The sequence below is a fragment of the Nanorana parkeri genome, unplaced genomic scaffold (assembly GCF_000935625.1).
Source record: "Nanorana parkeri isolate BGI_ZX_2015 unplaced genomic scaffold, ASM93562v1 scaffold208, whole genome shotgun sequence".
Lineage (NCBI taxonomy): Eukaryota > Metazoa > Chordata > Amphibia > Anura > Dicroglossidae > Nanorana > Nanorana parkeri.
The window spans coordinates 1,687,567-1,702,018 of NW_017306476.1; the positions used below are offsets into that span (position 1 = coordinate 1,687,567).

At 40.1% G+C, this 14,452-nt stretch overlaps 1 protein-coding gene across 1 annotated transcript in view; it reads left to right on the forward strand.

Annotated features, from left to right (window-relative positions):
* MBOAT1 (membrane bound O-acyltransferase domain containing 1) overlaps positions 1-11,335 on the forward strand; it is a 49,949-nt gene extending 38,614 nt beyond the window's left edge. The window contains exons 8-13 of the mRNA XM_018555679.1: positions 155-347; positions 1,744-1,847; positions 3,870-3,934; positions 7,050-7,182; positions 8,356-8,507; positions 11,088-11,335. Coding sequence (XP_018411181.1) covers positions 155-347; positions 1,744-1,847; positions 3,870-3,934; positions 7,050-7,182; positions 8,356-8,507; positions 11,088-11,256 — 816 coding nt within the window. The 3' untranslated portion in view covers positions 11,257-11,335. The remainder of the gene's footprint in view (positions 1-154; positions 348-1,743; positions 1,848-3,869; positions 3,935-7,049; positions 7,183-8,355; positions 8,508-11,087) is intronic.
* The last annotated feature ends 3,117 nt before the right edge of the window (positions 11,336-14,452 follow it).

Sequence of the window (14,452 nt, forward strand, 5' to 3'; positions counted from 1 at the left end):
CCACATAACAATACACTGCAACAGAATTACATAGATAAAAAAAAGACACAAGTCCATTGAGTTTGACCAATAAAAAAAAATAAAACCTAGAAATAGTAAAAAACTTGCAAAATGATTAAATGTAATATAAACAAATGTGTTTTTTTTCTTTCAGAAAGCTGTTTTACACAAGATTTCCATATGTGTGATATCGCTTATTCTTTTCCTGACCATAAGTAAGGCTTTCCCTATTGCCTATATTGTGGATGATACTTTCATTAATGAATCTTCTTTCATGACAAGACTAGGCTATCTTTACATTGCCACAATGGCTTGTAAACCCAAGTACTATTTTGCATGGACACTGGGTAAGTGACTATAGAATAGATTTATTTCCCTAAAGATGTGTATGTAATATTATTTTATCAGGGTGAACATAATTGGAAGAAATTCTGCATATGTTCATATCATGAAAGAACAACTCCTGGTAGAAAATGTAAGTGGTAGGTTCTGGTAGTAAAAATGTGATTATCTGGGTGACAGTGTGTTGATGTATCTGCAAGACCCGTTGTGTTTTGCACTTCTGAATGTGTGAGCGTGTATATATGTTAGTGAGAAGTACGGTACATGTTTGTATGTGGGGTATAATTCACTTATTTTGATCCAGATTCTCTCACTCACTTTCCAATGTCTGACACTTATCGTCACAACTCTCTGCTATGCTTTTGTTTTCCCATCCTTGCATCATGCCTGCCCCTACCACTCTAAAACCAATGCCGTGTCCAGCGTGCCATTGTTGTGCTGCGATCAGTACAGTGTTCAGGCTCCTGCAGGCTATTCCTCCCATTCCCTGTCCACATTGTGTTACCGACTTTCAGTTACGGAATGGTAGGGAGTGATGATGTCACCACACTTGTACTCCATTGAGAACTATTGCATTGACAGACCCTATGAATGGATCTTTGAATTGATAAAAATCAAATAAAATTACAACAGCCTGCGGGAGACATTATTATTATTATACAGGATTTATATAGCGCCAACAGTTTGCGCAGCGCTTTAGACATGGCTATTGTTTGAATTCCTGTACTCTATATCTGTCCTGGTGATCACCTGAGGCCCCCACATGCACAGCGTTAATATTTAGACCAGGGCTAGACAACGTCAGCACTCTAGCTGTGGTAAACTACAAATCCCATGAAGCGTTGCATGCAAGACTCCCAGAGGCAAAGGAGTCATGGGATTTGTAGTTTCACTAGAGCTGGAGTGCCATGGTTGCCTACCCCTGATGTAGATTTGTAATGCTCATGCTTACTACCATTAGTAACAAAATATGCAACTTGATGTTTACACCTTAGTTACATTGCTGGATCACCTCATGTCCATGGCAGCAGTGCAGAGATGCTTGTCCGAGTCCTAGGTAGTATCTTTGCAGTATCTCTTTTTAGCCTAATTCTTATTCATGTGAGTTCTTAGGGAGAATAATTGTTTCAGCATCCTTCATACTGGGATGGGGAAAGCTGTGTTCATTGTTGTTCTATAGTTAAATTAACATATGGGATCACTGAGATTTCCTTACCAGGCTTACTTTTAAAAGTTAATGAATGGTGGAACTAGCTTTGGTAACCAGTAAGATAGCTGTACTTATTATGCTCTTGTTATACAATGAAACAACATCTGATTGGTATGGTTATACAGAACATGTAAAAATGTTAGATCTGTGCAGATTGTATGATTTAAATGTCTGTTCTTTCTTTTTTCTAGCTGATGCAGTGAACAACGCTGCAGGATATGGCTTCAGTGGGGTGGATGAGAAGGGCAATCCCAAATGGGATTTAATAAATAGTCTTAACATATGGAAGATTGAGGTGAGCTTCATGGACAAGCCTAGTACTGATTAGAAGAAAAAATATTTGTTCTTTCAACCTCTAAATTTCTTTATGGTAAATACAGCCCTGTCTGTCTCTGGATTTCTTTGGCAGTAGGGATATATACAGTATGTATTTCAAATTTGTATTAAGCTACTTTTATGAAGTTTGGTTTTAACGATTTTCTCACTAAGGACATGTACCATATGTCATAACTGTACCTTTTCCAGCTTAGGCTGCAAACATAGGCGTGAGCTTGTTTTAGATTTAATCTTTGGCATCTATGCTGCGTCTGCACAGCTGTCCAGTCACTCCTATAAAATAGAAATAGCTTATCTATAGGTATCTAGAAAATACCATGTAATGCAGCGATCTTTTGAGCGTGTAATACCAATGTTTACCGTAATTCTTTATTGTTTTTATTTCTGTCCAAGCATTGGCTCCTGCCAGGCTGTCTGGCTGTGGAATGGTAATACAGGCACTGGTTGGGTGTGGGGACTCTGAAAAACATGCTCCACCAACTGAATAACACCTACTGCATGCTCTGTAACTGAATGCCATCATGTCAATGATGTGGGCATGTTGGCGACTGCACTGTTCTAATTCACATAGGCTTCAGCATGCAGTGGCAACAGACATTTGCCTGCTGCTCTGCATGAGTAGCCAATGGGGGAAGCTGAAACTAATTAAAATACAATACATATCTATGGGTGGGTGGATGTAAGCAGACTTACATCAGCCCACTTGCAGATCCTTTTAGGTCCATTGCACAAAATGCAATAAGTATGGGTCTAGGTCAGCTTTTACTGACCTGACCGTATGTGGGTGGACATAGGCGGATGCAAGTCTGTCTTTATCTAGCCACCCATAGTGATTACATGGGTCTGATTTTCCTCCACCCCAAGATCAAGGAAAAACGTATGCGACATCTGTCTCCGTTCTGGTCTGACCCTGCTGAGATGGAATGGACGGTACCCGTGTTAAAGGGGCCTTAGAATTCTCAGATAATTAGTACATTTCATTTCATAATTTGGCACCAGAAATATAAATAAAACTTTACCAGGATGGCTTCCGTTCACTTTTAAATCTACCCTGTCCCATGCCAAACAAAACTATACTGAAAGTACGCTGGAAGAGAAGAGGATGAACACTCACTTAGTTGGCAGATGGTCTATTGAATCTTTACTCTCTTGCTGAGCTCTGAGTGCAAATCTCTGCTAATACTTCCAGGTGTGTCCGATAGCATGTCCCCCACAGGGCCCTGTGGGTCCTCCTGCCTATCCCTATGTCGCTTTAGGAAACAGTAGTGACCTGTGGCTCAGCTGGAGGAACAGCAGCAGCTCTTAGATCGAAAGAGAGAGTAAAGATTCAACAAATCACCATTCAGAAAGGTGAACATTACTCCTCTTCTCTTGCAGGGTACTTTAAGTTTGATTTAGTTTGGTAAGTGACACAGCTTCTTTAAGTACTAAACCCCCCACCACACCACCACTCCAGTTTGTTTGCTCTTGCTAGGATAGGTCTCCTTGGCATAATGTGCTGTAGTGTAGGATGGCCTGTATTCCCACACAAGATGTCCTAGTGGTGTCCTGGTGGAATTTCATTATGTGTTATGTAACCATAAGTTCATCTTAAAGTGATATTTAACAATACAGGTTTACTTTTACCTCTTTTTTTTTACATTTGTATTTATCTATATCAGTTAAAGTGTTCAGGATATTACATGATGTTTTGTGTTCATTTCTATCAGAACACGTAGAACACCAATGTTTGTCTGCTGGCTATGAAGGAAGTATATTCATTTATTCAGCACTTTAAAACATTTTGCACGGTTATTGGAGCAAGAACACTTAGTTCTATGGCCTAGATGCCAAAGATAACAAATAGGTCCACAGCTGAATCGTTGTTGTAAATGTGTAATCTGCCCTAAAGCGTATGTTGAGTGGTGAAAACAGTGCTGTATATACTGTATATTTATATGAAATCATTTATGTTCTAATTCTTTTTTCCTCTTTCTTGTAGATGGCTACAAGTTTTAAAATGTATATAGACAACTGGAATATCCAGACCGCAGCTTGGTTGAAAAGGTAATCAATAAAGTTTAAAATAGACAATATATTGGGTAAGATAAAAACGTGATTATTTTTTAGTCTAATAGTAGTCAAAGCCTCTGGCTGTTCTCTTCCTGTCCATAAGCAAATTGCCATTTAAGATCTTCGTCACTTATGATGGGAAAAAAACCATTTTATTACAGCATTGTGAAACAGAAATCAGGATCATTTATTTAGAACAGTAATATCTTTCAAGATGCAGAAACCATCTGCATTACACACAGTGCTATGACCAATGTAGGCATGGTGGTGCTCACAGTGACAATGGATGGCACCATGTACATTTTCAAGCACTTAAGTAGTCAAGGACATATCCATCGTATGATTTGGTTCTTTTTTTTTCTTCTTTTTTTTTGTGTGGGATTATAAGATCAATGTGATATCGCAGTGGCTTAGTGGTTGGTACTTTTGCCTTGCATCACTGGGGGTCCGGGTTCAAATACTAGTCAGGAGGATAAAATCTGCAAGGAGTGCATGTTCTGCTTGTGTTTCCGTTGGTTTCCTCTGGGTACTCCAGTTTCCTCTCACTCTCCAAAGACATGCTGGAAGGTTAATGTTGTCCCTGTGCTTTTGTGGGTTTACTTTGGATACTCCATTTTCCTCCCACACTCCAAAGACATACTGGCAGGTAATTGGCTCCTCTCTAAATCAGCCCTAGTATGTGTGTGTATGTATACATGTAAGCTAGTGACCTTGGATTGAAAGCTCCTTCTGAGCAGGGACGGATGTGAATGTGCACTATTTCAGTGCTTCTTAAAGTGTGGGTCGCAACCCCATATGGGGTCACGTAAGTGAACAGGGGGGTCACGATCTGAATCCCTGGCCAGGACCACCATCGGGGGTACGGCCGGTACTTGTGTGAGGGGCCCAGGCGGCCGGGAAGACACCGTCTGACGCTGGGGGGAAAGAGGGGAGAGACACCGTCTGATCCTGGGGGTCACGTAAAATTTTGTCGGTCAAAAAGGGGTCATGAGTGGAAAAAGTTTAAGATGGACTGCATTATATAAAGCACTGTGTAAATTGTCGGTGCTATATAATATAAATACCTAAAATAAAAAACCATCAGAGAGGGTGTTCTGCACTGGGTGTTACCACTGTATTTTTATCTGCTCTCTACCTGTTATCCTCAATGTTTCGCCTTGAGGAAGGGATCCTGCGTGGCTCTGAAACATTGGCTGTACGATCTATGTGACACAATTACAGTAAATAAGATTACATTTGCACCTTGCATACTTGAATACTGGTTACTTATCTTTCATCATCTTCAGTTATATCGTTCATGTTATCTGTTAGCAACTCCCAGTTCACTACAGCCGAGCTCTACTGATGGCTCAGACTATGAAATGGTTGATGCACTAATGAAAAGTGGTGTTAGAAGAAAAAAGCATTTTACCTCCTAACTACAATGTACTTCATCATTCTTAAACTGGCCATACACTGCTTGAATGTTGGTCGATTTCATTCCACAAGAAACAAATCTCTGCATTTTGAAAGTGCAAACATTTTTCTCAGAAACACAGGCAGCCTGCTGCTGTTTTGTAATTGTATGGTCACACAATACATATAGAGATCTGACTAAAAATGCAGACCTAGAAATATGTGACTATAAATGTATTATACTGTTTGTCCAGCTGTCTTAAATGAAATACCAGGACTGCCATTGCTGACTTGCCTATGAAAATGCTAGCCAACTGGGTATTATACTACTAGTAGTTTCTGACTTGAAGATCCTAAACATAGTAAAATCATAATTTCTTATCTGCATACGTGTTCCAGGTCCGTACCTCAAAGTGTTGAGGCAAAATGATCAGTATGAGAGCCAGACAACTAGCATTTTTAGAAGGAGAGGTTGGCAATGATATCCTGTATGATTTGCTCATGAAAGGTTGCCATCAAAGGACATATGCACTGGTGCACTGTTTAACTTAACTGAAACGTAAATCTTTACTGAGTAACCAGTACTGCGTAGCTTGTGTTTAGTATCTTACCAATACTCCTTTTTTTATATCCCAATTCATGAATAGCTTTTACTTCATTGACTGCAGCAAAATGCTCGCAATGGAGGCTTTCAGTAGAATGGGAAGGGAAACAGCTTTAGATACTGCATTGAAATAGATTTACCTTTCAAAGATTAACTTCTATCAGATATAAAAACACAAATCTATACAGCTCTGTAATCAGTAATACACTATTAAATGTTTTTTTAATGCAAACAAAGTAAGTACCTGAATTTGGTTTGGTATCAGCCTCAGTACAACAGAGCTTAGACTGGGGGAAGGAAAAGCAGCACAAGGAGCTAATCAGTTGTGCTGCAATGCAAGTAGCATGCTGGTAGGAGTAGAGAGTAGAGTAACAACAAACAACAAAGAGATGAGCTCATCAGTCTGCTGCTTCTTATTTTACTGTCCAGTCACAGGGTGAGGGTGGAGAGGAGACCTATAAGTGTTGCTAAACTGCAGCAAAAAAAAACCTCAAGTCTCCTGTCCTGTCAGGCAGGGCTGAGCTGTGTAAATATCAGGACTGAATGGGCAAAACTCCTTTTACATGAAAAAACACTTTTATATATGTATTTCTTCTGTGCTTTAAAGTGACACTAAATTCTGAAGTTAAATCTTAAAAGTGCATTCAAGTACCTTAACTATAAACAAAACTGCATCCTATGTGTGCGTCACTCAGCTGTGGATCCTCAAATCATCGCTGATTTCATGCTGACACTTTCCTTCCTTCTGGAAGGTGCTTACTTCAGTTCCCCATGGTGCCTGTGTCAGTACCAATTCAGAGATGATTTGAAGGTCTACAGCTGAGTGATACACAAATATGATACATTTTGTTCATAGTTAAGGTACTTGAATGCATTTTAAGATGCAACTCCTGAGTTTAGTGTCACTTTAAGTAGTTTGCCCGAAGTTCAGCTTTATTACTCAGTTGACCACAAGCGCTATATACTGATTATATATATATATAAATATATATTGTGTAGATATACACACACACTGTATATATACTTTTAGCTCATTATTGGAGATGTAAACTGATGCGCCAGTACTAATGGTTAACATTGTATAGTAATCTGGTTATTGTGTTTTTACAGTGTTTCTTATGACAGAGCGCCAAAGTATCGCACAGCTTTAACATTTCTCCTCTCTGCATTGTGGCATGGTGTTTATCCTGGATACTACTTCACCTTCATTACTGGTATTCCTGTGATGCTGGTTGCAAGAGCAGTAAGTACTGTGCTACAAATATTAAGACTGATGGCAGTGTAATGGAAGTGGTTAAGTACACTTATGACAAAATGCCTATCTCAATAGACAATTGTAATATATATGTTAATTTGCATTTACACTGATTGGAGTTGGCGTGATTTCATTTTCTCTCTGTGAGAGTATACTCTATTGAATCAGGCCAGGCGGCAGATATAAGTATGGAACTTTTGATCCGATCTAAATTTGGAACCAAGTCCAAAACAGCAGGAAGTAGGAGTTACGTCAATACATGCAAGTTAGCGATTGCATATACAGCTTAGCAACTGCTCCCTCTTTTATCCCTGATAGGTTTTGGGGCACATAGGGCACCACGTTTTACCTCTCCTGCACAGGTAGCAGTACAAAGTTCTTCCTTTGATTCCATCCGTGTGAGCATTGAAGTGCACTGTACATTCAGACCCTACTGCACTGATCATGTTGCTTCGTTCTAATTCGTTTTCCATTAACTTATGATGAACAGGCATTTATACTGTTTTTTTTCTTTAACCCAAACGTTTGCCTGTGTATTGCCTTGGTAGGCCCATATATATCCTGAACCAGTAACAGAACCCTTTCTACTGTTACATGCCTTTTAAGTAAAACTCCACGCAAAGCATTTAAAAAAAAAATTTGGATGTAGAGATTTTACTTTTGGTCAAGATTAGGTTAATCCCTCTTCCCCCTAACACAGAGTCCCACCCTGTCACTTATCTGCATGTACTTGCACTCATTGTATGGTGCTGCACTTTAGCACTCTTATGGCATATTATTGATCAGGACAGTTTGGTTCACTTTTAAGGCAACCTAGATTTGCGTAGAACATTCCGGGAAAGAATAGAAAGAAAATAACCCTTAATTGTAATTGCTTGCCCTTATAAAAAACAGTTGGACTTTTGTTGTTGGTTTCCTGTCGTGTCCATTGTATACCACACAAAGCAGTGGTGCCTTGTTCTAATTTGATATAATCTGAGTTTATTACTGGAAGGCATGCTCTACCACATTAACATTCTTGAGATAAACTATTTTGTACACATTCTAGACAGAGAACACTGATTTAAACCTGTTCAAAGCAGTTATTTTAGGTTTGGAATAACAGTCCCATGCTACAGGGAAAGAGCATTAAACTTTTTATATAAACTGTTTCATTTTCAGGTAAGAATTAATTTCCGTCATTACTTCATTACGTCGAAAGTGCGAAAACTTGGGTATGACATCATCACATGGATTGTGACCCAGCTGGCCATCTCCTACACTTGTGCCCCTTTTTTCTTGCTGGCTGTGGAGCCCACCATGAAACTGTACAAGTATGTATTCATGTTATTAAACTTGTTTAGTGCAGAATAGGAATACTGCATCATTGAATCAATGCAGTGACAAGGATAATACACAGGCATATAAACTCCGGGGGACACACAGTCAGACCATGCTAAACAGAAGCAATGGAACAGATTTGATATACTGTAGATTTACTATAATATGGGTAGCCGTATTTAAAGGAGAACTATGAGGTGAGTGCTTTTTACTCACCTCATAGTTCTAGCCGACCTGTGACAATGAGACTGTCAAAGGTCGGCTCAGTAGATCGGGAGGTGAGCGAACACATACCGGGTTCGCTCACCTCTCGATCCTGTCACGGCTCTCTGCCATGACAGGGGGAGGGGCTGGATTCCCCTCTCCCCGCTCCGATCTGCCAGCGCTGACTGGCGGAACGGACGGGGCAGGGTACAGCTGGCTCTGCCTCTAGATAGACAGAGCCAGCTGTCACTCACGCAGCTGGGCGGATCCCGTCATCTAAGTCGGGATCCGCTCCGGCTGCGGCGTCTCAGTATACCGCGAGCTGTATACTGAGCTTAGGGTAACGGGAGGACGCTAGTTTGTGTCCTCCCGTTACCCTAAGGAGAACTATGGGGAAAAACACTGACCCCATAGTTCTCCTTTAAACATTTTCCCTCAGCTGCTCTATAATACATCTTCCTTCAAAGTAAAACCTGATCTGACCACTTCTTAATTGTGCATCTGTTTTGAGGGAAAATTGTGTTATCTTCAGTGGTAAATCTGCTTCATGCTTGTGCAAAACTGTCCGCTGCCCAGGAAAACTGGCAGAGGTGTTGCAAATACACATAAAATTATGCAGACTTATTTGCTTTACATTTTTCATTAATTTACTTGATCAGTGTCCCTAAATGAGCTCAGCATGCAATACTGATTCTTGCTAACTGATACCCAGATAGTAACAGTGTGTGTTGTGGTGCCCTGCTTCAGAAAAAAAAAGTACAGGTGTGTTGTGTGCTGCATTGGCAACTCATTCAAATGAATGAGCTGCTTTAATGCAACCCACAGTAATGCTGAGGATAATGAACGTTAACACAACTCACCAGAACAGATAGGTGTGAAGGGGGCCCTAAAGCCCTTACAGAGATTGGAAGACATTTTCCCGATCTGGCCATTGATGGTTGGATGGAGAATATGATTGTATGTCTATAGGCTAGCTTTAACATCCCCTGGCCAGACCTGAATTGATCCTCTAAGACAGCGGTTCTCAACCCGTGGGTCGCGACCCCATCGGGGGTCGAAAGACGATTTGGCAGGGGTCGGCTAAAGACATCCCAACTCTCCCGGACGCTCCGGGAGTCTCCCGCTATTAGATAGCAGCTCCCGGCCACCCGGGAGAGAAACACTTTCTCCCGGAAAGGTTTACTCTGCTCGATCGATCAGAGTAAACTTTTCCCTGCTCTGTTTTTTTTTTTTTCCTAACATCGGAGCCGCCGTCAGTCAGAAATAGGAATGCATAGCTAGATTCCTATTGGCTATTTCACTTTGCAATAGCCAATAACAAACTAGCTATTGCACCCACCAACTGCTGCTGTCAATCAGCAATGGGGGACCTAAAGTTCTACATCAGGTCCTCTTCTGATGATTGACAGCAACAGAGGGCGGGTGCAATAGCCAGCTTGTTATTGGATATTGCAAATTGAAATAGCCAATAGGAATCTAGCTATGCATTCCAAAGCTGTTTTTTTTTCTTCTTTTTTTCCGACTGACGGTGGCCGGCGGCTCCGATGTCAGAAAAACAAAAACAGGGAAGCAGGGAAAAGTTTACTGTATTAGAAAGAGTTTCTCTCCCGGGCGGTCAGGAGCCGCTATCTAACGGTAGCAAAATTACAGCGATGAAGGAGCAACAAAATGAATAATTACTGTTAGGGGTCGCCACAACTTGGGCAATTTATCAAAGGGTCGCAGCACTAGAAAGGTTGAGAACCGCTGTTCTAAGATATGCTGTGACCTGATGCTGCAATACAGGTACAAACATACACTTGTGCCTTTGAGATTGTGCATGCATATACACTTGTTTGTAAAAAAAAATGTCTGAACTGTGCATTCTCAGGTGGATACCATGTAGTGTCTGTAGGCAGCTTAACGTGCTTAAAACATTAAGCACTGGGTGAGCTTGTGTGTAATAGCCTCTGCGGTCTTGTATGAAAAGGCAGTGCAAAGAATGGTGATGAAGTACAAGGTGTTGTAACATACAGCAACCAATCGGATTTAAATTTTCATTGGGGTAGACCAGAATAATAAGAAACTCTGGCTGAAATGTGTTTTATACACTTTTGTTCTTGCATTTTCTTTATTGAACTAGCTTGCTAATTTGCCAACAGAAAGTAAACCACAGTCATAAAAAAACACACAAAAAATGTTTTTCAGCCTCTATTCCTCCACTCTAATTGATCTGCATTAGTTTCAGCCTCAAAAAACAAATAATAGTTAACAAAACAAGAGTTACACTTATGCCATGTCCACTCATCACAATTAAAAAGTTCAGACCATTCAAAAAATTGCATTTTTGTGTGAAAATTAAACATAAGACACATATTTTTTTTTTCTAGGTCATTCTATTTTTACTTCCATATCGTTGTTATTTTTCTACTTATTGTTTTGCCCAACAAGCCATCAAAGGACAGACGGCACTATAACTGTGAAAAGACTCCATTATCCAAAACCAATCATATGGAAGAAAAGGAACCCTTCGAGCACATGAACAATAACTCCAGATGAGTGACAGATGGACAATGGTCTTTATACACAATATGTTGGCTCACACCAAAGACTAAGACGGGCCAGTATCAGACTCATTTTTTTTTTTAATCGTATTTAAGAGACTTAAACCATGCCAGATTTGAATACTAAACATTTCAGTTTTGTGACTGTTGTCATGGAGTATGCCAGCCATTCACTAGGGATCATGCTCTGTAACAAAGTACTAAAAAGTTATCTGCACACTACTGTAACAATAATGCGGATACATTTCCATCATTCATTCAGAAGGAAAGTATAGTCTTATCATTTTTATACACTGTATACTTGTACAAAGGTTCAGGTGGATGTAAATAATGTTTTAATATATGTGAATGTTTTAAAAACCCTGTTTCTGTGTATAATTTACAACTATATATGTATATCTTCATATTTGCTTTCTGCTTTGCAGTACTACACAATAACTGTGCTGTATTGCCCCTTGTCATAATGTAAAGCTGGCCATACACCTTTTCAAATATCAGCCCATTCCTGTAAATTGGACAACATTTTAATAGTGGGTGGCCTTCCCAGATCAACAGAAGTCAATCACTCAATCGACTTTTGTTGAAGGAGTCGGGCTTAAAATTGTCAGCCAAGCAGAGATTACAGCCAATCAGTAGTGACTGTTCAGGCACCGGCTGTCAAAATGCATTGGCCCAGCAGGGAGGATTACTCTATCCAGGCTCTTTATTATGGCTAATATTTCAACTTTTGTGGTGCCAAAAGGGCTCGAATCGGCTGAAAATTGAGCTGTGAATGGCCAGCTTAAAGCTTATCTCTGGGAGAAAAATAAAACTACCTGAGCAGTGGAGCTACCCCTGCACTGCAATGGTTAACTGCTTTTTTATGACTAGAGGTATGGTGAAGAGGACTTTTACTCACCTGATTCCCACTCTGTCGCCGCTCACTTCTCTCTCCTATGCTGCGGCTCATGGGCGGCCGCGTATAATGTTGGACTACGGGTCCTGCGTTAGGTGTGACAACATCAGCAGGCCTCTGACCACTGGAGCAGAGTGGCAAGAGGCTGCAGGCACCAACATTTTCTTTACACAGGTCCCCAAGACAAAAGCAAGCAGTTAACCCTTGCAGTGCGGGGGATAGCCCCACTACAAAGGTTTTTTTCTTGTTTTTTTTACTGGAGATCTGCTTTAAATTTAGCCATGCATATGTAGCATTCTTTCCTTCAGTCTGTGGGGAATTTAGAGAGAATATCACTTGATTCCCCCATCCACGTTAAACAGAGTCTTTCGGCAGCTGTGACACCCATGGCTCTGGGCAGGTTAATAACACCTCCTAGCGCCTGTTATGCAAATGCAATCAACACCTGGTTGTGACTAACAGATTATGTGGATTGGAGCAACATTCACCATATTTATTCCCAGATAATTTTTGTACAAGTCATTCTGAATTGAAAAAAGCTGGTTGGATGACCAGTGAAATGTCTTTAAAAAAAATACAGCAAGTCCAGTTGCCTTGACCTATTTTTTTTACTGATATTTAAAGATGTTGTTTAGCTAACTTATCATTAAAAAATACATAGAGTTTTTCTTGAATATCACTTTAAAAAATATATACCACTGAATTAAAGTAAAAGGCTATACATAACCTTCACCCCCACTAATGATCATATGACTAATGCTTTGTTCCCCATTAAAAAGGTTATCCCTTACTTCCTGACACATTGACCATCTGATGCCAGAAGAGGAAATTAGGGGAAATCTGCCCAACATGGTCCACCATAAAACATGACAGAAATAATTAACCCTTCTTCATCCTTTCTAAAACTAAGAACAAAGATGCTGACCACTCTAACATACTTGAATAGTAAGGGAGCCTAGGGCTTTTCTAGAGAGGACAACTCTAAAACTGGCCATACACCTATAGATTATCTGCAGATTTTCTATAGGTGTATGGCCATCTTGACATTTCACAAAAGGGTGAAGAGTTTAGAGAAGGCAGGAGAAGAGAACAATCTAGGACAAAACAGCTGAACTGGAAAGTGAGCTGAATTGGAGAATTTCTCCAAATCAGCTATTTTGGCCTAGATTGTTCAAATCTCCTGCCTTCTCCAAACTCTTCACCCTTTTGTGAAATGTCAAGATGGCCATACACCTATAGAAAATCTGCAGATAATCTATAGGTGTATGGCCATCTTGACATTTCACAAAAGGGTGAAGAGTTTGGAGAAGGCAGGAGATTTGAACAATCTAGGCCAAAATAGCTGATTTGGAGAAATTCTCCAATTCAGCTCACTTTCCAGTTCAGCTGTTTTGTCCTAGATTGTTCTCTTCTCCTGCCTTCTCTAAACTCTTCACCCTTTTGTGAATAACCCTGTAAAATTCAACTTGCTGGAAAGGTAAGTATAAAGATGGCATAACACTGCGGTTCAGCCCCTTCTTGAGGAACTGGCCCAAATTTACACAGTGAGTGCCGCTTCGAGCACCCTTTCAGCCCGCATGCTTAGATCATCTGATTGAAGGAGCCGGTCGAGAAATCTTCTTACAAACAGTGCTGGCAGCCAATGAGAATACAGAGGAAACGGGGATGCCTCGATCAATGCACTTCTAGCATTGATGGAGGAATCTGCTCTATTTTTTTCATTCATTTCATTTCATTGAAAAAATTGAGCAGTGAATGGCCAGCTTTAAACTTTTTTTACAGGGAGTCTCTTTAAGGCAATTTGTAATTTTACATACAAAGCAAACAGATGGCAGCTGGAACAAAGCACAGTCTCTGCCGTTTAATGCACCTCAGAGGATAGATTTATCTGTTTGTGGGAAAGTTTTGAGGTATAGCAAACACATTCATTGCAGCTCTTAAATCATTTACAAAAATGTTCTACATTCTGTATGTCCAGTTTATACATAACTGGACATGTTCTTTTCATGTTTAATCCATCTTCAGTCTTATTTGGGTAATGTTTTGGTTATTCAGTATTTCCTCCTCAACAAACAGATGGAGACATGATAACCCTAGGGAATTACATGATAATCAGTATAATCCCATGATACCCCGGGAGCCAGGCACAACAGACATGTAACCTAAGAGAAAATTATATATGGCTATAATGTATTATGGAGTAGCTAATATTTGCTTTTCTGTAATCTATGATCACAATTCTTACTTGCTAACACTGAAAACAAATGTATTGTTATAGTTTGTTTTTGTATTGGGA